This window comes from Crocuta crocuta, unplaced genomic scaffold (assembly GCF_008692635.1).
Source record: "Crocuta crocuta isolate KB4526 unplaced genomic scaffold, BGI_CrCroc_1.0 scaffold190, whole genome shotgun sequence".
NCBI lineage: Eukaryota > Metazoa > Chordata > Mammalia > Carnivora > Hyaenidae > Crocuta > Crocuta crocuta.
Window position 1 is genome coordinate 9,205,239 of NW_027527955.1, and position 20,979 is coordinate 9,226,217.

Below are 20,979 nucleotides of genomic sequence, written 5' to 3' on the forward strand. Positions count from 1 at the left end.
TCATCATCATCATCATCAAAAAAAACACTAAGAGCCCAATCAGGATCATGTGTTAAACTCTCTGGGCCATTTTCGTTCCGATGGTAACAGCCTCACTGACTCCAGGTCTACCAGGTTTTCCTAACTGGCTAGGGAGACAGCAGGTGGATCCTGGCCCTTGGCGATGAGCCTACAGGTGTGACGGGGGAGGGAGGGGGAGACACCCTTGGAGGAGCACACAGAAAGTCACTGGAAGGCAAGAAAGCACGGGTGAGATGAAACCTTTTCCCTCAGTAAGACCGTTTTCGCTCATTCTTACCAACGTCTCCCTTCCCTGTGTCCCAGACGAGCATACGGTCCATAGGGTCCAAGCCCTGGTAACCTCAAACCGCAGTTGGCATTAACTGAGCAGCTAATCCCTCAACATTAGCCAAACCACTTGCTTACTTTGACAAGTATCTTTTGTTTTCCCTCAGCTACCAGAGACGTTCAATGTCTTTACCATTTTAAAATGTGTTCTATAAAATACTTCTGACGTGGGGGAATTAATCTAGCTCCTCCGCAGACTTAGGAAGGAGCAAATTTGCTGCTGCTGTGTGGAAATGACTCTAGTCCTGAAGTTCCCTGTCAGGCTCCCCAGACTAGTGTTCTGGGTTCCATGGTTACCTCACTGAGATAACAGTGACATTCTGTTTTCATTTCTCACCATTTAACTTAGATAGTTCCTTTTATGTAACTTGCAAAAACAATTTGGTACCTAGGAAGGGCAAAAAGGAGATTTTATAAAGTTTGGCTTATTATGCCATTTGAAAATAATTTTCAGTACAGTACATGTCTTTCTTCTTAAAGCTATGACACAGCTGTTTCAAGGAAAAAAAAAACAACACAACCCTCCTCTTGTCTTATAAAAATCACCAGGCTTTTTCATCATCTTTAATTTCTTTACCATGTATTATGCACATATTATGTAGCAGACACTGGGCTGGGCACGAAGGCCCCAGAGCTGTGATCCATCCTCCTGACCTCCGACTGCTCAGTGAGTCCGCGGGAGGAGCCAGACAAATTACCACCTGCTAAGAACATGACAGAAGTTTGCACGGGGCTGCAAAAGGAGCCCCACACATTCGGAGGGTGGGGCGGCAGCAACGCTTTTTTGGGGAACTGTAGTATCTGAGCTGAGAGTTGTAAGGATGTGAATCATGTAGGAATTAATCAGAGGAAGAAGTGTGTGTGTGTGTGTGTGTGTGTGTGTGTGTGTGTGGGGGTGGGGGGTGCGGTATTCCAGGCAAAGGAACAGCACATGCAAAGAAACAGTGGAGAGAGAACACTACCTCCCTGTCTATGTTCACCTCTCTAGGACATGCCCCAGTTCTTACTCATCACTGGATCTCTGGTGCCTGGCAGAGATCCTGGGTATCCATAAAATACTCATAAAATGAGTATCCATAAAAATCTGCTGAACTTCACTGAGTCGAGCTACAAACACTTATTGCTGTTTTCTAGATGTTGGTGATGGAATAGTGGCTAAAAGGGAAGTTTCTGTTCTCGTGGCGTGTGTGTTCCAGGGAGGCATTAGCATGAGGCAGTATTTGCTAAGAACTTCCTACCTGCCAGGCACTGTCTAAGAGATTTACGTATCCATTTGTTCAGTCTTCAAAACAAGACTGCAGTAGGTTTTATACTATTATCCCAGTGTGTTACCGTTAAGGAGTCAGAGAGGTGAAGAAACTTACCTAAGCCTACCCAGCTTGTGAGCGGCGGAGCTGGAAGTCAAAGTCAGGAAATCTTGGCTTCCAGAGTCAGCCCCGACCTCTATAGTTAGCCCTTCAAAAATGTCAAAGTGCCTCTCAGTCTTATTTTTGGAAAATGGAATAAGAAGAAATTCTAAATGTCCATTCTCCCTCGATCCTTCTTCTCTTTAGCAACCTAAGACTTAATTATTTGGCATAAACACATGAGTATAATAGACATTTTGAAAAGCAAGAGTAGGATGAAAATGAAAGATAATATGGTCCCGAAAAAAGTAAAGAGGGGATAATGGTCATATCAGATATCAAAATGCAGTAAAAATTATACTGGTTAAAAATAGAGGCATGGTGACTATAGTTAATGGTGCTGTATTGTGTATGTGAAAGTTGCTGAGAGGGTAGATCTTGAAAGCTCTATCACAAGAAAAAAACCCTGTAACTCTATGTGTAATGGATGTTAACTAGACTTACTGTGGTGAGCATTTCATAATATACACAAATATTGAGTCATTACATTGTATATCTATCTGAAACTAATACTATACTGTTGTATGTCAGTTATATCTCAGTAAAAAAAGGAAGAAAAAATATAGCACATACTCTAAAATTGGAATGATACAGAGAAGGTTAGCATGGTCCCTGCACAAGGATGACATGCAAATTTGTGAACCTTTCTACATTAAAAAAAAAAGATGAGTGTGTAACTATGTATATATATCTGACACCCAGGCCCCTCTCATTCTTATCTATCACCTTCCATTCTTTTTTGTTAATGTTATTTATTTTTGAGAGAGAGAGACAGAGTGCGAGTTGGGGAGGGGCAGAGAGAGAGAGAGGGAGAGAGAGAGGGAGAGAGAGAGAGAGAGAATGAATGAATCAGAAGCTGGCTCCAGGCTCTGAGCCATCAGCACAGAGCCCCACCCGGGGATTGAACTCACAAGCCGTGAGATCATCACCTGAGCTGAAGTCAGACGCTTGACCGACTAAGCCACCCAGGCACCCCACATTTGACTTCCATTCTTGAGGGTGAGGTTTTGGTGTCTCTGAGAGGCCTCTCGGAATAGACAGGTATGTTCTTGTCCTTTGTACAAAGTAGGAAAGTGTTCCACCTCACTGCCTCCACCCTCCACCTTAGTAATGGGCACTTGAGGGCAGGGCAAATGTTGATCCAAAAAACCAGGGCATGACCAGGTGCACTGTGGAGTATGCCATCCATCTGGCTCTCCACCCGGGTGTCATTTTATTGTTCATGCTCATGCTTCCTTTTGGAGTTTCTTTTCCATTTATCTTTGTCTCTAAGAAAAAGAAACTGTTATTGGACCCAGAAGAAAAGGTCGGGGTGCCAGGGTGGCTCAGTCAGTTAAGTGTTTGCCTCTTGATCTCAGCTCAGGTCTTGATCTCAGGGTTTGTGAGTTCAATCAAGGCCCCCATTGGGCTTCATGTTGGGTGTGAAGCCTACTTTAAAAAAAAGTCATATATATGACATATATGTATATGGTGTAAATATATAGTAAAATTGTATTTAGATACTTCTGTTGTCACTTTTCTTCTCTCCCTAGACCTAAAAATGGAGAAGAACAATGAGAAAGAATTGCCATTTAACTACAAAGAATCTAAACAAATAAATACAAAATCTCTTGCTATGCTGTCCACTCAGTATTTCCTAGGCATTCCAATGATAAAACCAGATCAAGAAGTGAGAGAACTGGATTCTGTCTCAAGAAAAGTACTGACAAACTGATTCCTTTTTTTTTTTTAGTATGAGGAGAACTTCAAGATTTTGTGCAAATGAAATAAACATATTTTTATTATTTGATTTGAGCACTAAAATTCATAGAGAGTATGCATTTTACCAAACTGGTAACTGAAAACTCTTAAAAACCAAGTTCTTTTTTGGGGGGAGGGGCACCTGGATGGTTCAGTGAGTTGAGCACCTGACTTGAGTGCAGGTCATGATCTTGCAGTTCAAGCCCCACATTGGGCTTGCTGCTGTCAACACAGATCCCACTTGGGATCCCCTGTCCCTCTCTCTCTGCCCCTCCCCGACTTGTGCATCCTCAAAAATTAAATATTTTTTTTAAGTTTTAAATTTAAATTCCAGTATAGTTAACATACAATGTTATGTTAGTTTCGAGTGTACAATATAGTAGATTCCATACATCACCCTGCGCCCATCACAAGTGCCCTCCTTTTTTTTTGAAAATGTTTTTTAAATGTATTTATGAGAGAGAGAGAGAGAGAGAGAGAAATAGGGTGAGCAGGGGAGGGTCAGAGAGACAGGGAGACACAGAATCTGAAGCAGGCTCCAGTCTCTGAACTAGCTGTCAGCATAGAGCCTGATGCAGGGCTTGAACCCATGAACCGTGAGATCATGACCTGAGCTGAAGTCGGATGCTTAACCCACTGAGCCACCCAGGCACCCCACAAGTGCCCTCCTTCATCCCCATCTCTTTTTTCACCCATCCCACAAGCCACCTCCCCTCTGGTAACCAACAGTTTGTTTTCTATAGTTAAGAGTCTGTTTCTTGGTTTCTCTCTCTCTCTCTCTCTCTCTCCCTCCTTCCCTTAGGTATTTTGTTTTGTTTCTTAAATTCCCAATATGTGAAATCATAGGGCATTTGTCTTTCTCTGACTGACCTATTTTGTTCGGCATAATACTCTTTGGCTTTATCCATGTTGTTGCAAAAAGCAAGATTTCACTCTCATTATGGCTGAGTAATATTCCATTGCATATACACCACCTCTTCTTTACCCAGTGATCTATTGATGAACACTTGGGCTGCTTCTGTAATTTGGCTATTGTAAATAATGTTGCAATAAACATAGGGGTGTGTGTATCCTTTCACTTTAGTGTTTTTGTATTTGGGGAGTAAATACCCAGTAGTTCTGGATCATAGGGTAGATCTGTTTTTAGTTTCTTGAGGAAACTCCATACTGTTTTCCACAGTGACTACACCAGTTTACATTCCCACTAACAGTTCAAGAGGGTTCCTTTTTCTCCACAACCTCATCAACACTTGTTACCTCTTGTGGTTTTGATTTTAGCCATAAAGATGAAGTTTGTGAATGCCATGTTATCTTGCCTGATTCTGAGAAAGAGGCTCTAGAGTGGATGTTCTGCACATTCCTCTATCGAATGTCCTGATATTTTAAAATTATAAATTTAATACACCTGAGAGTAATGTAACATTGTATGAACTATACTCGAATAAAAATTTTTAAATTATAAATTTAACATAAAAATTATAGATTAAAAGAGATATATAAAAATAAATTTATATAACTTTACTATCCTATGGCCATATTTCACTCACTTAAAGACTCTAACCTGAAGATTGATATGCTATTTAGAAAGTTACCTTAACAAGGAAAGAGAGCTGCTAGCAGTCTTACAAAGGATAGATTGGAAAGGGCAAGGCAGAAGTCAGGGACACAGGGCCAGGTTAGAGATGGTGGAGCAGTAGCTGAGGGACTCAAGAAAAAAAGACGAATTCAAATGATTTAGGAAATAAATACGATCAAATTTTTACCAATTGGGAATAGAAGAAAAGAGAGGATTTGAACGAGGAGCTGAGAATAATACTCAGATCACTGGATTTGTGTAGTTGGATGGATCATTGTATCACCCAGCAAGAGGAGAGCCCAGGAGGTATGGGTTTGGGGGGTGGGGGATGAACACTTCGAATTAGGACATGTTGAATTTGATATACCTGTGTGACCACCAAGCAGAAATGTGCAAAAGGGAGCTGCTGTCCTATGGCTCAGAAGAGCTCTGGGCTATCTAAAGTATGTAGGCAAATTTTTAGGGAATCATCAGATTATGGGTGAAGTTGGAGCTATACATTGGGATGGGATCACCAAACAAAAGTGTGAATGAAGTGAAGAGAAAAGGTGAGGACAGAGCCCTAGAGAATATAAACATTTGAAGGGTTGGAAAGAGAAGATTGAGAAGAAATCATCAGAGGTAGGTGGAGAACCAGCGGGGCATGACGTCACAAGTGCCAAAGAAGAGGAAATTTAAGGAAAAAGTGTGGCCAATGGTCAATGACACAGAGATGGCATATATATCAAAGTCTAAGAACTCCATAATGGAGTGGGTGATATGGATTTCACCTCTGCCTTCCGCTGAGGGAGCTTCACTATTCGAGGGGGAATGGACGCCAGATGGAAGTGGGTAAAGTAGTGAATGGGAGGGTAGTAAAGAAGCAGTGACAGTTTCATGGAGTGATCTTTGAAAAAGGCTGCCTGTGAATGAAAAGAGAAAGTGTTGGTATAGCAGAGAAAAAGCCCTTTTTTCTCTTTAAAGATAAAAAGCTTGAGCATGTTCATAGATTAAGGGAAGAGAGCAGTGGAGCGAAAAGGATTGAGGATACAGTATAGAATGCATAAAAGAGAAGACTAAAGCATCAAAGGAAATAAAGATTGGTATCCAAAGTAGTTTTGGGCAAGTGGTAGACCATGCTCTCCAATAAGATGGAAGGAAAGAATGATCAGTGCAAATGAAGACAAGTCTCTTATTGGAGGAAGGAGAGTAAGAGATTCAGAGAGTTCCATCAAATGATGGTTTGTGGGAAGGGGATCATGAGGAGAGCAGTAAAAGTTTGGAAGCACCATGTAGAGATTTAGGGTGGAATGGGGTGGTTTAAAGACCCATAGGATGGCAGCACAATATCATAGAAGATCTGCCTGTGGTTAGAGATCATAAATTTATAGCTTACTAATTTGCACCACGTATGCTGATTGACTGGTCACAGGGTCAAGGATCAGACTGGAGTTATGACTGGGTTGATCTTGACAATGGAGCCATAAGGCTTTTTTTTTTTTTTAATTCTAAATGTTTTATGGAGCTATAAGGCTTTAAAGTCTCTAGGGGAGACAGTTGTCTAAGGTCATATAGCCAAGAGGAGCAGAGCTAGATTTGAGCACAAAGTTGACTAACTTGATAGCCTTATCTGAACAGTGAGTCTGGGGTGCTAGTTGGTCAACTATATTGAGAGGGAGACTATCTAGGTCAACAGCAGTCCTTGGAATGAAAACAAAGCCTAAGGTCCAGCTGCCAAAGTTATTGATGGATGTCTCATGACTAAACACTTAATATCTACTGTTGCACTGTTGAGTTAGGCTTTCGACAATCAAGCATCATCTTTTATTCAGTCGTGTGAAAGATTCTTTTAAAGCATTATTTTTGTATTGCAAAATAAAACATATCTATAGAGACAGTAGGAGGAGACATAATTTAAAAATTAAAACAATGAGACACCACCACACACCTATTAGAATGGCCCCAGTCCAAAATACCAAGATACAGAGCAAGAGGGGCTCTTATTCATAACAGGCAGGAATGCAATTTGACATTTGGCAGTTTCTTATGAAAAGAAACATACTCTTACCATACAATCTGGCAATCTGGCTTACTGGTATTTTATCCAAAGGAGTTGAAATTTTATGTCCATCAAAACCCTGAACGTGACTATTTACGGCAGCTTTACTTATAATCGCCCAAACTTGGAAATAACCAAGATGGTCTTCAGAAGGTGAGTCAGTAAATAAACTGTGTACATCTAGACAATGGACTATTATTCAGTGCTAAAAATAAATGAGCTGGAGCCCCTGGGTGACTCAGTCAACTGAGCATCCGACTTTGGCTCAGGTCATGATCTCAGGGCTCATAAGTTCGAGCCCCACATCAGGCTCTGTGCTGACAGCTCAGAGCCTGGAGCCTGCTTCGATTCTGTGTCTCCCTCTCTCTCTGCCCTTTCCCCCACTCATCCTCTCTCTCAAAAAGTAAATAAACATTTAAAATTATAATAGATAAAAATAAATGAGCTATCAAGTCATGAAAAAACATGAAGGGATCTTAAGTACATGTTACTAAATGAAAGAAGCCAATCTTAAAAGGCTACATTCTGTATGATTCCAACTATTTGACATTGTGGAAAAGGCAAAAGTATGGAGACAGTAAAATGATCAGTGGTTGTCAAGGGCTGGGGTGGGGGGAGGGAAGGGAAAGGATGAATCGGCAGAGCACAGAGGATTTTTAGGCAAGTAGAAGACTCTGAATGATACTGTAATGTTGGATACATTTGTCCAAACCCATAGAATATATAACGTACATCGCCAAGAATAAACCCTCAGGTAGACTATGGTTGATGGACTTTGGGTGATAATGATGTGTTAGTGTAGGTTCATCAGCGGTAACACGTGTACCCTCTTATGAGTGATGTTGATAACGGGGGAGCCTGTGTGTGTGTGGGCACAGGGGATATATGGGAAATCTCTGTCCGTTCCCCTCCATTTTGCTATGAATGTAAAACTGCTCTAAAAAATTAAGTCTTTCTAAAAGTTAAAAGTATCACCTACCATCTTGAAAACTAATTTTGTCCTCTTTACATACATATCTTATGAATGTGTGGGATTGGGAATCAGGTGGTGGAAAATGAGTGAGGCAGGCAGTCACTGTGAATGAGGAGTTTGGGGACAGAAATAAGCTTGGGGAGAGGGGTAGAGCTTGATGTCAGTTCCCAAGCACTTTTTTACTTTCTTTTCATGTCGCAGTTTTAGTCAAGGGATAATGAGGGATAAAAGTTATCAAGGGATAACTTTTCCAAAGATTTCTTCCAAAAGCTTTTAAGAAAAGCCTGCGCCCACCTCCTTGGTAGTAGTAGATAAAAAGCAAAGCACTACTAATGGTCCCTATGTCAGATGGTATGTGATCCAGGCCATCTCCCTACGTTAGGGAGACCAGTCACATACAGAATGTGCTAGCTTACCACCTGTAGCCAGACAGTATTGCCAGAAAGCTAGGCTGTTTTTGGCCAATGATGAGTTTTCCTGTGCACGTTATAGTTCTTTTGACCGTGCACGGAGTCAGTTCAGAAAAAGTAGAAACACACCTTACCACACCTTGCCACACCTCAGCATATGCCTCCCCACGCCTCACCACACCTTACATCATCTCATAGCACCTCCCCACAGCTTACCACAGCTCACCGTACCACATCTTACCTCACCTCCCCACCACGCCATACTCACCACGAATGTCAAGATGGGCACTTGGAAGAGTGACTAGGGCAGCACACAGGCAAGCCTTGAAGCCAGCAGCCAGGAAGACAGCTGGTGCAATGACAGTGGCAGGGGACAAATGCAGACACAAAGACGGCCATTACAATACAAGACGCAGGATGAAGTGTATATGGGAGGGAAAGGCCAAAAAGCAGGAGATATAAATCAAGAAAGGAAGGGGGAAATAGAGAGCCAAAGTCAATTTGTAAAAACAACAGCAACAACAAAAACCTCACAAAGCAACTTTATCCTAAGGTCAAGAATGTTCTGGAGCTAGTGGCAGGGACTGATACTGTGCCTCTTTCAGAGGGAGTTTAGGTTCTCCTAAGGCACCTACCAAGAAGGACAGTTAATGTAAGCACATGTACTGCAATGACTTTAATAATATCTACATCAAAACTCTATTCTAAGAGGATAAAATAAGACACAAAGGACTTGGGACTTGAAGGAGTGAAGTCGTATGTTGTAATTAGACGGATATAGTTAATGTAATAAGTTGGCTATAATTCTTTCCATATTATCTTTATTAAATTGTTTTAAGGGAGTCCTTTTTCCCTTAAAATTCCTTAAATTCGCCATTTAAGAACACTAACGCAAAATTGCTTGCTTCCGAAATACACGATGGATTCTGCCAACCTTCTCTGCAATCGCTGACCTGGTTCCAGAGGGAGCTGAGGTATTGGAGTGGACTTACCTCTGCTCCTGCAAACTGGGGCAGAGAGAAGAGAGGAGATGGAAAGTCAGTGCAGAAATTATTGACAAGAGTATCTTCTGTTGTCAAACGGATTCTTGGGGGGAAATCTATTTTGTATTGCCAAACAAATTAGCCAGTGAATTAGGAAAGTGATTCTTAGCTATTGATTTATGGTTCTGCATTTTCAGTTGATATTTGTCACAACTTTTAGAACAATCAAGATTGAGAGCTTAGTGTGACAGTAATCTCAGACTTTTAAAGATGTGTTAATTTGGAGATCTAGCGCGACCCTTCCTCTCAGAGGAGGCTCAAAGAGGTGACTCCTCATGGTGGCAGAAGCGAGACCCAAACCTGAGCCTCCTGGTTTCATAATATCAGCGCTTGATGCTGCTGTGGCTGGGTCCCCCCCAGAAATCAGACTCGGAGACAGATTTGCATGCAGGAAATACATTGGGAAATCTGCTGGGGTGGGGGGGTGTCAATCCCTATGGGTGAGCAAAGGACATAGAGTTGGCTAGAGAAAGAGTAATGGAATTACAACACACTCCGGTGGCCCTACAGGGGAGCTCTGCAGCGGGGAGGGTCCTTCTGAATGATCCTGACTCAGGGCGAGGGCCGGAGGCCTCTAGTACCCTCTCCTCAATCAACCAGTCTCTGGATGAAGGCTTTCGGGGTGGGAGCATGGCCCTGGGGGCATGGCAGTCTATGCCGAGGGCAATTCTTCGAGAAGGACTTCGCTGAAGCCTGTGGGTCACTATTGCTCCCAGTATCTGGGGAAATGAGAGAGCTGAGAGAGCAGTGCTCAGCACAGAAGGGCATGGCACCGCCTCCGCTAGTGTCCTGAAGGCCAGCTTGGTAATGATGCTTTCAGTACGTCTGCTTGCTTCCTCCCATTAGTTAACAGGACCCTTGTTGACTCTGACTGTGTATAGTTCCCCTGACTGCACGGAGTCAGTTTAGAAAAAATAGAGGGCTAGATCCCGATTACGTCAGGCTCAAAAGAAGTATAACATGGAGCATGCTGTTAAGACCCCATCAGGAACTCGGTAATATTCATCAATAGATTAAAATTAGAGAAATTAATTATAATACTAACTGTGGTTTGAAGAGGGGAGCTTTCATAATGACATTTTCCTCTGAATTAAAGCTATACTTTGAAATTAGGAATGTGATTTATCATGTCACAATCATTATAATCTTAATATTAGAAATTCTCTTTGCTTTTTGATTGGCTGCTAACCTACATGATTGAAGGGGGGAAAAAGAAATTAGAAACCAACATGTTATGTTAAGATAAAAGAACATGAAGGTAAGCCTGAAGATACCATTTTCATGAAAGCCTTCCCTGTTAATTGCACAGAGGCCTAAGAGGGAAAAACCCTGCTAACTTCCAAGTTGGCTTGATATCCTTTTTCATTTGTATCACCAAGGGGTACAAAGTGAATAAATCAATATCCCTGAAGCATACACTTAAAAACGCTCAACTTTTTATCTCCCTAATAGTTTCTTTTTTTTTTCATTAAGAAATAGGATTAAAGAAAATCTTCACATTTAAAATAGGAGGAAGATTGGAAGTCAGAAGGATATAACACTAAAATATAGGACATTGTGTATCATTTATTAAAAATGTGGATTTGTATTGAATAGCTCAGGCATTCTCATCCCATTTGGAAGATGGTGTGTGTCAGTGCTGGGTTCAGTGTGCTTATATTCCACTGTCCGTTGTATACAAAATAACTTTGATCTAAGGAAAAGATATCCCCATGTTTTGGTGGTTTTTAACTTTTTTTTTAATTGAGAGATAGAGAGAGACAGAGCATGAGCAGAGGAGGGGCAGAGAGAGGGGGAGACACAATCTCAAAGAGGCTCTAGGCTTTGAGCTGTCAGCACAGAGTCCAGCACGGGGGTCGAACTCACAAACTACAAGATCATGCCCTGAGCCGAAGTCGGACGCTTAACCAACTGAGCCACCCACGCGTCCCCAAGATATCCCCAAGTTTTAACTAGTGCTCCAAACAGGAAGCAAACTTCAAGAATAACAGTAACAACAGGGGTACCTGGGTGGCTCAGTGGGCTGAGCCTCCGACTTCAGCTCAGGTCATGATCTCACAGTTTGTGAGTTCGAGCCTGGCGTCGGGCTCTGTGCTGACAGCTCGGAGCCTGTTTTGGATTCTGTGTCTCCCTCTCTCTCTGCCCCTTCCTGCCCTCTCAAAAGTAAATAAAATATTCTTTTAAAAAAATATTTTATTTACTTTTGAGAGGGAGATAGAGACAGCATGAGCAGGGGAGGATCAGAGAGAGAGGGAGGCACAGAATCCGAAATAGGCTCCAGTCTCTGAGCTAGCTGTCAGCACAGAGCCCCATGCAGGCTCGAACCCATGAACCGCGAGATCATGACCTGAGCCGAAGTCGGACGCTCAACTGACTGAGCCACCCAGGCGCCCCAATAAACATTTTTTAAATTAAATTAAAAAAAAAAAAGAATAACGGTAACAAAAGACGAATCCAAACATCACAAATAGCATTGAGGGCTGTAATGAAAGGCTTTTTGTGTCACTAAAACATCCCCTTGGCAGGCCCAGCTGCAGCTGTTAACGTTTGGGGAACATCCTAAAAGGGCAGATGTGCCAAAGTATGGTGTTGCCCTTCTTCCACGGGGTGGGGCATCTCGTCTCAGTTAGAGCCTAAAAGAGTGACCACAGGAGCCCTCGCCCAGGGAGCAGCCTTGGCTTCTCGGGGTGAGTGGTGTGAAGCAAGGGTCTTTCCTGTCTGAATCATGACTTCTCAAAATGCCAAAGAATCGACTAGAATGGGAGCCTCAGCTGAGTTTTAACTTTTAAGAATATTAAATACCACCCCCCAAAAAAGTAACTATTTGAGTATATTAAGTCAGAGCTCAAGATAATTTTCGAGGAGTTTTCTGATTTTTTACTTTTGTGAATAGTTTGCAACACAATCCATGAGGAAAGAAAAGTGTGGTGTTATGTGTCCCCCACACCTCCCAGATCAGCACTGCGGGGTCCGGAGCACACAGTGATGTGGAGGGACCTTGGCCGGAATTCCAGAAGCAGTGGAATTTCAGAAATGAAATACCATTGCTGGTGTGTGCTCTAGCGATGCCGAAATAAGGCAGATGCCCTCACCGCACCTCTCAGACCCACTGCCTCTCACTCTCGCAGTCAAGTCACAGAGAATTTTCCTGCTTCACTTTTCTTCAGTGAGATATTGATGTATCCAGTGAGTTACCTTCACCTCAATGGCTTTCCTTCTTCAGAAATATGTCCACCTGCAAGCAGGAGTGTTCATTTGTTACCTCACAGTCAAAGGAACCAAGTGATTATCTCGTCTGCAAGTTATTTTGGTGTTATGTAGATGGATAGGGGCGTACCCAGGTCTGCCCTCTTCAAAAACAAAACAAAAACCCTTTAAAATAAGAAACCTCTTATAAAAGAATCTGCAAGTGGACCTTTTACTTGATTTGACTCCTCTGGAAACCTAACTCTTAAACATATCTTGGCCAGGTCTATATTACAATGATAATACCGGAGGGATTTATTTATGAAGGCCATAGAAAGATTTGTTGACAATGAAGTTACTCTCTGGAATTGGAACATTGTATGGAAATATACAATTTGCTTTGTACTGTTTTTTTTTCCCCAAAACAAATTAAATGGTTTCTGATATCATTCTCCAGATCTTTCTAGTGGGATCTGTTAGGATGGTTTTTAAAAAACATTTTGCTTTCCAAGCCTCAAATATGTGGTGAGAACCTTCCAGCTTTTTTTTGTTGGTGGCGAGGTGGGGGTGAGGAATTCAATCAGCAGCATTTTAAGTAGCTCTCGCGTTGTGCTGACCATACCACAGGTCTGAATAACAGGCTCCTTTCTCTGCATAATATGGTCTCAGGGAAACTTCCTGGTCCCCATTTCCATGCTAATCTGGTTCTTGCTCTCCATCCACCCCTTTGAACTTGATACCTCAGACTGTCCCTCTCTCACCAGGTTCACTATTGCCGGAGTCAGAGATTTTTGTTTCCCCTTTTCTGGTACCCCGGTGCTAAGGGTTGTGCTCCCACATTCAGTTCTGAATCTCTGTACCCTAATCTAAGTTATACTGAGTTCTCCATTTGCAGGAAAGGTATTCCTTTTGATTATGGATTAATGACCAGCATTAAAAAAAAAAAAAGTTTATTGGTGCGTCTGGGTGGCTCAGTCGGTTAAGTGTCCGACTTTGGCTCAGGTCATGATCTCATGGTTTGTGGGTTCGAGCCCTACGTCGGGCTCTGTGCTGACAGCTAGCTCAGAGCCTGGAGACTGTTTCAGATTCTGTATCTCCCTCTCTCTCTGACCTTCCCCTGTTCACACTGTCTCTCTCTGTCTCAGAAATAAATTTAAAAAACATTAAAAATTTTTTTAAAAATAAATAAAAATAAAAATTTTAAAAAGTTTGTTTATTTAGGGGCGCCTGGGTGGTTAAGAGCCCAACTTTGGCTCAGGTCATGATCTCACGGTTTGGGGGTTCAAGCCTTGCATTGGGCTCTGTGCTGACAGCTCAGAGCCTAGAGCCTGCTTCAGATTCTGTGCCTCACTCTCTCTCTGCCCCTCCCCTGCTCTTGCTCTGTCTTTCCCCCTCTCAAAAATACGTAAACGTTAAAAAAATTTTTTAATAAAAAAAAGTTTATTTATTTTGAGAGAGAGAGAGGGAGAGAATCCCAAGCAAACTCTGCACTATCAGCGCAGAGCCTGACGTGAGGCTCAAACTCACAAACTATGAGATCATGACTTGAGCCAAAATCAACAGTTGGATGCTTAACTGACTGAGCCACCCAGGCACCCCAATGACTAGCATTTTGCATGACTTTTGATAGTGGAAAGCAATGATTCATGTATTTCATGGTACTCTGGTCTGGATGGCTCTCAGCTGCTGTGTGTAGTTTGGAATCCTGGCCAGTACTGAGAAATGGGTCTTCAGATACCCTGTATAAAAGTGTATGGACCACATCCCATTTAGCCAAAGAACTTCTGTATGGTACTAAACAGCATGTCAGAAGTTTAGGAGTACAAGCTGCTCTCCCCTTATTCAGAGTCAATTAAAGATTTTCCAGTGTGTCCCAAGAGGCAGCACTTTCCACTCTTTTTGCCCTTATGGTTGACTTCGTCAAGAGGGTGGGGGGCTGTGTTTTATTCACAAAGGCCACTGTGTGTACATCTGACGGGATGCTCATTTAGACTGACCCAGCCCACCCTCACAGTCCAGATACTTGCCTTATAATTCAAGTATTTTGTTTTTCTCCAGGCTGGGGGGACTCTGTTTAAATTCATCCAAGTCTACAGTAACCCACCTACCCTCTCCTCTCCACGGAATATGAACGGAGTATGTGGAAGAGCATTTGCATTCTTTTACTTCTCTGTGGTGCATCTACCTATCCACTGCAGAATTCACGCACAAGTCCACGTGCCACCTCATTCCATCAAAACTGTGACTTCTGCCACTCCCACTTTCCTACATTTTCAGCACTGAGACCTTCACATCAACTGGCACAAGAAATTTGCTCCATTGTTCTGCTTACTGTTGTTCTCATCATCTAGTCTGTCCTCCATGGAAGACCCTTCACAGTGTGCACAGTTCTTGCTTCCCACCAATGCCCTTGAAGTTGACCTTCAAATTGTTTATTGCTTCCTACATCTGACCCCACCCAAGACTTTGTTAACATTTGTGTGGTGTCCCATGGCTGCAGGGGAAAACATACCTTGATACATTTACTCTAGTCAGACTGCTACTTCTTCCTTTCCTTTTTGTTGTTGTTGTTGTTTTTTTAATGTTTATTCATTTTTTAAAGAGAGAGAGAGAGCAGGGGAGGGGCAGAGAGAGAGGGAGACACAGAATAATCTGAGGCAGGCTCCAGGCTCTGAGCTGCTGGCACAGAGCCTGATGTGGGGCTTGAACTTGCAAGCCACAAGTTCATGACCTGAGCTGAAGTTGGAGGCTTAACTGACTGAGCCACCCAGTCGCACCACTTCTTCCCTTTGTATATGCTATTTCCTCTGCCTAAAATACCTTCCTTTGTCATTGCCTTCCTGAGGAATATGAGCATATGAAAAGTTTTCCTAATTATTTCCACATTAATTACTACCCATTCTGGGTAGTAATCTTTATACCTTAAATTTACTTCTATTGGTTCTCGTACTACATAGAAATTATTTGTTTATATGCCTGCTTCTCCACTATCCTTAGATTTCTTGACATGAAGGCTTTTGTCATCTTTTGAGCCCCAGTTTCTGGCATAGTGCTTAGATCATAATGGGCCCTCATTCATTTATTTATTCCTTAAGCAAATATTAATTGAGGATCTATTATGTTCCTTCTCTCATGGAACAGAGGACAGTAGAGGCATAAACACCTCTGTGGGGTTTTGTTAATTAAAAAAATTTTTCTTTAAGTAAACTCTACCCACCCCCAATGTGGAGCTTGAACTCATGACCTGGAGATACAGAGTTGCATGCACTAGTGACTAAGCCAGCCAGGTGCCTCTCTTTGTTTTTATATCAAATCACCTTACAACTTGATTTCTTGCCTTTCTTTTCATTGTATGATCAATCACCACTCCTCAAAATAGACTTGATGAGTCTTAATTTGCTTTTGACTCTTTTTATTTTTATTTTCTTATTATTTTTATTAGGTAAACTCTCTGTCCAATGTGGAGCTTGAACTCAAGACACCCAGATCAAGAGTCGCATGCTCCACTGACTGAGCCAACCAGGTTTTTGATTCTTGTGTTTACTTTGACATTTCCTTCTTAAAAACAAAACAAAACAACAACAAAAAAACAACCTCCAAACTGTCAGTAACCAGCATTTCCCTGGGTACCTGAGCCTGGGATACCTTATTTTATCTCACCTTTTGTTTTCTAGTTATGAAAAACTTTTTAGGTCATAGTAATCCAAGCTGTACAAATACATATTACTTTATAAAAGTACAAGTAAATTTAAGACTGACTGGCTCAGAGAAATGTGCACCTCTTGGTCTTGCGGTTGTGAGTTTGAGCCCCACGTTGAGGGTAGACTTTACTTAAGTGAATAAATAAATAAAAACTTTAAGACTGGGGCACATACTCACTTTTCCTGTGAGTTTTGTTTTTAGGTTGTTAAAAAATTGTTCTCAGCAGAGCTGGTTTAAGAGACAGTGTGCTGTGGTTTGGGGGTATGGGTCTTATGGGTTTCTGCGAGGTCAATGTACTGGCTACAGCTTCCATCTCCCCTCCCCCAACCTTCAGTTTCACCATTACAGCTGCCCCTGGGCTTAGACCACGGAGGCAGCCACTGTGAAAATGCCAGCTTCCTCACGTGGGAAGGAAGCTGTCCATGTCTGTTTAGCCTATAGTGACAATACCAAGATTTATTTTATCATAGATGCTAATTAGGAGGCTAGAGAGGTTGCTAGGGGTTGGGGGTGGAGGTGGAATGGGTTGACCATAAATGGGCAAGAGGGATCTTACTAGGGTGATGGAAACATCCAAAAACTGATTTATGGTTGTTGCTGCACAACGTGGTAACTTACCAAAAACCATCGAATTGTACATTAGAAATGGATAAATTACATGACATGTAAAATATGCATCAATAAAGAAATATTAAAGAGCAAGTTGTACAACAGAGTGTCTTGCCTTATGGCTTTTCTTTTATTTAATTTTTTTATTTGAGTATAGTTGACTCACAGTGCTACATTAGTTTCAGGTGTACAACAGAGTGACTTGACTTCTCTATCAGTTATGCTGTGTTCGCCACAAGTGTGACTACCATCTGTCACCATACGATGCTATTACAATGTCATTGACTATATTGTCTATGCTGTGACTTTTATTCCTGTGACTTATTCATTCTGTAACTGGAAGCCTGAATCTCCCACTTCCCGGCATCCATTTTGCCTATCCGCTCACCCCTCGGTTTGTTTTCTGTATTTCTAGGTCTGTTTCTGCATTTTGTTTATTCATTTGTTTTGTGTCTTAGATTCCACGTAGAAGTGAATTCATATGATATTGTCTTTCTCAGTCTCACTTATTTCACGTAGCATAAGACCTCCTAGGTCCATCTACGTTGTTGCAAATGGCAAGATCTATCCTTTCTTGCAGCTGTGTAATATTCCACTGTACGCAATACCACATCTTCCTTATCCATTTGTCTAATGATGGGCACTTGGGCTGCTTCCATACCTTGGAAATTATGTAATTTCCAACATAATTTACCTTATTGTAAATTATGTTGCAGTAAATATAGGGCTGCATATATCTTTGTGAATTAGTGTTTTTGTTTTCTCTGGATACAACTTGGTTTTAATTACTACCATATAAATGAAAAAGCAGGGATCCAAAGAGAAAAGCAACAGGAGCTGAACCATAATGAAATGCTACAGAATTTTTGGGGCTACGTTTCTTTACATTTGGGCTTGCACACTTATTCCACACTCAGCCTTAGTATTGAAACACTAAAAATATGGGCATGGGAATGGGGATTGTCGATGGAAAACAGAAGCAAAGCTGTCTGTCCTACTGTTCTCCACTGATGCTGCTCATAGAGGCTTGGTGGGGTGACTCTCTCAGTATGTCTCCAGTTGAGCACAGAACCATGTCGCAGGCAATTTGATTTCATGTATGACCCAGCTAATGCTCTATATGCCACATTGAACAGGACGGGGGGCAGGAACATGGTCGGGTATTAAGTGGGCAGCATTTGGGTAGAAGTGATGGAGGTGTGGGTGCTCCATAAGGCCAAGCGCTGGGGGGTAAAATATGCACGTGTGGGGAGAGGGTATGGGGAAGAGGAACTACTACACCAGAAGTATAGGGGTGGTGCTTTGAAGAGGCAAGACACTACACAGTGAGTGTGTGCATGTGTAGGAGACACCAGGGAAAGAGACAGAAAGAGAAGGGTGGAGAGCATCCCTGTGATCACCAGACATCACCAGGTCATGGATGTGAAGTAGGCTCATGTGCTCAATATCATCTCCAGAAACGCTCCATGACTTTGTTCTGTGGTGGACACAGCCATATCCAGATGCATCAAGACGGTGCCCCCTGGAAGAGCATGGTGGCTGCAGCAGATGCAGCTGAGAAAGAGGCAGGGAACCTCGCCATCCATGTTGACCTTCTCTGCTGGGACTTCTTCCTGGACTTCAGTGAATCAGCCCCAGAAGGCGCCGTGGAGAGGAGCGGCGATGGGTGAGTCTAAGGAAGAGATGGGGCGCTTCAAGAAGTTGGTTATGATTTGTAAATGTTGAATTAGTATACATTTTGGTTTCATAGGGCACAAACATGTTCTCTTTTAAAAACTCACCCGGGTAGCTCTGTCAGTTAAGCATCTGAATTTGGCTCAGATCATGATCTCACGGTGTGTGGGTTCAAACCCCGCATTAAGCTCTGTGCTGACAGCTCAGAGCCTGGAGCCTGCTTTGGATTCTGTGTCTGTTTCTCTTTCTGCCTCTCCTCTGCTTGCATGCTCTCTCACTCTCTCTCTCAAAAGTAAACATTAAAAATGTGTTCAAAAATTAAAAAAATAAAAAATAAAAAGTCAGCAGGAAAGGACTGGCAGCCCTCCCCATGCCTTTCCACTGGAGACCCTGACCCAGACCTGCTGGACCGCATGGCCGTTTACTCCCAGCGCCAAGGCTAAAAGCTTCCTTACTGAAGGCAGGTCTGTGGAAACGCCGTTTTTGTTTTCTTTTCAGATGTATGTGTTCACATAAGTTTACTGTTACTTTGAGGGGGTGGGGAACCAAAACACACCTGAGCAGATTTGTCCCTCAGACCTGGACGTTGGCCTTCTTACGTGTACTTTGTTTACAGCCAAGTCCGTCTTGCTAAGTGATCACCTCTCATCTCACATGGTGTTTTCTTTCCTATAAACTGCACGAATGGACCTAAAAACACAAGCCTCGTTTCTCAGATCATATACCAAAAGGCACTATTTTAGCAATAGGTATGTTAGCGAATTGTCTACTAGCCTTCAAAATTCATGGTCATCTGGAACCTGCCCAAGTGACCTTATTTGGAAATAGGGTCTTTGTAGACGTAATCAGTGAAGACGAGGTCATAGTGGATTAATAAGTCCTAAATCCAACAACTCGTGTCTTCAAAAGAAAAGGGACAGAGAGGTTCAGACAGACAGACACAGAAACACACACAGAAGCCGGAAGCAGAGATTTGGATGACAAGTAGCTCCAAGCCCAATTGCTGTAACTGCCCACAGCTGAGCTGAGCCTGGGGCAGAGTCTCCGTCAGAGGACCCAGAAGAAACCATCCCTGCAGACACCTTGATTTCAGACTTGTAGCCTCCAGAAAGGTGGAAGAACACACTTGAGTTGCTTTAAGCCACCAGTTTGTGGTAATCGGCTACAGCAGCAGGGGAGGAGCAGGAGGCCAGGTAATTCTTTTGTCAGTGGCCCCTCTGCCACACAGCAGCTGAGGGAGACTATGTTACAAAGTGGGTCCCACTCTTCCGAAGTGGAGGCGAGGTCAATAGGATGCTCCATAACCTGTGTGTGGTCTGCACAGACCCTCATCTCTCTCCCCTCCTTTCTCCTCTTCTTTGCCATCTCACTCTGCTTGGTGATTCTCCAACACACCTCACGCCCTTTGCCTTTCTGTCATTCTGGAATGTTCTTTTGCTGATACACACATGGCTCCCTCCCTTACCTCCTTCAGGTCTTTATTCCATTGCCACCTTCTTAGTGAGGCTTCCCTAACGTCTCTACTGAAAATCACCGTCTATTCCCCTAGCCCCTTTGCTGCCTCGGTTTTCTCCTTAGCATGTGCCACTATGTAGCATACCATATACGTTGCTTACTCATTTCGTTTATCACCTGTCTTCCCTAGTAGAAGGTCAGCTCTCTGAGGACAGGGAGTTGTGTCTGTTGTGATTACTGCCGTATCCTCTGCACCGATGTGCTCACCTGACACACAGCTGGTGCTCAATAACTATTTGTTGGAAGAGTGCATGCCTACGTTGGCGTGCGGGTCTGCTGTCATGTTCACATATGAAAGCACCTGATTTCTGAGCACTTTGCGTATGAATAACCGCGGCACCTGGCAGAACTCGTGTTACTATTACCAATTCTGAACCTGCCCCCAAAGCTGGACATTTGACAGTCGGGGGTGGGGTGGGGGGACCTTGTGTTCCTGGTGCCCATGCTGTCTACCTGGAACACCAACAGACTCCGTATGGTTCTGGGAGATCAGTGTCTTAGACTGCTTGGGCTGCCATAACAAAATACCATAGACTGGGTGGCAACAAACATTTATTTTTTCTGGTGAGAGCCCTCTGCCTGGCGTGCCGGTGGCTGCCTTCTTGCTGTGTCCTCACATGGCAGAAAGAGAGGCCTCTGGTATCTCAGATGCCATTTCTGTGGGATCAGAGCTCCGCCCTGATGACCTCATTTCATCTTAATCACCCCCTCAAAGGCCTTATCTCCAATACAATCGCATTGGGGTTAGAGGTAACTAAC

General features: G+C 42.8%; 1 protein-coding gene and 1 non-coding gene across 5 annotated transcripts in view; both read left to right on the forward strand.

The window, feature by feature from the left end:
• Positions 1-20,979, forward strand: part of LOC144222077 (uncharacterized) — a 79,128-nt gene that overhangs the window by 27,975 nt on the left and 30,174 nt on the right. For 3 of the 4 annotated variants that reach the window (XR_013332279.1, XR_013332278.1, XM_077752593.1), the window contains one exon: positions 18,489-18,697. Coding sequence is in view for 2 of the 4 variants with exons in the window: in XM_077752593.1 (XP_077608719.1) it covers positions 18,489-18,697 (209 nt within the window). In the remaining 2 variants the exon portion in view is untranslated. The remainder of the gene's footprint in view (positions 1-18,488; positions 18,698-20,979) is intronic. The other variant, XM_077752594.1, reaches the window with a different exon arrangement.
• On the forward strand, positions 2,309-2,411 carry LOC144222165 (U6 spliceosomal RNA). The gene has a single exon (XR_013332328.1). It is a non-coding gene; the product is annotated as a U6 spliceosomal RNA (small nuclear RNA).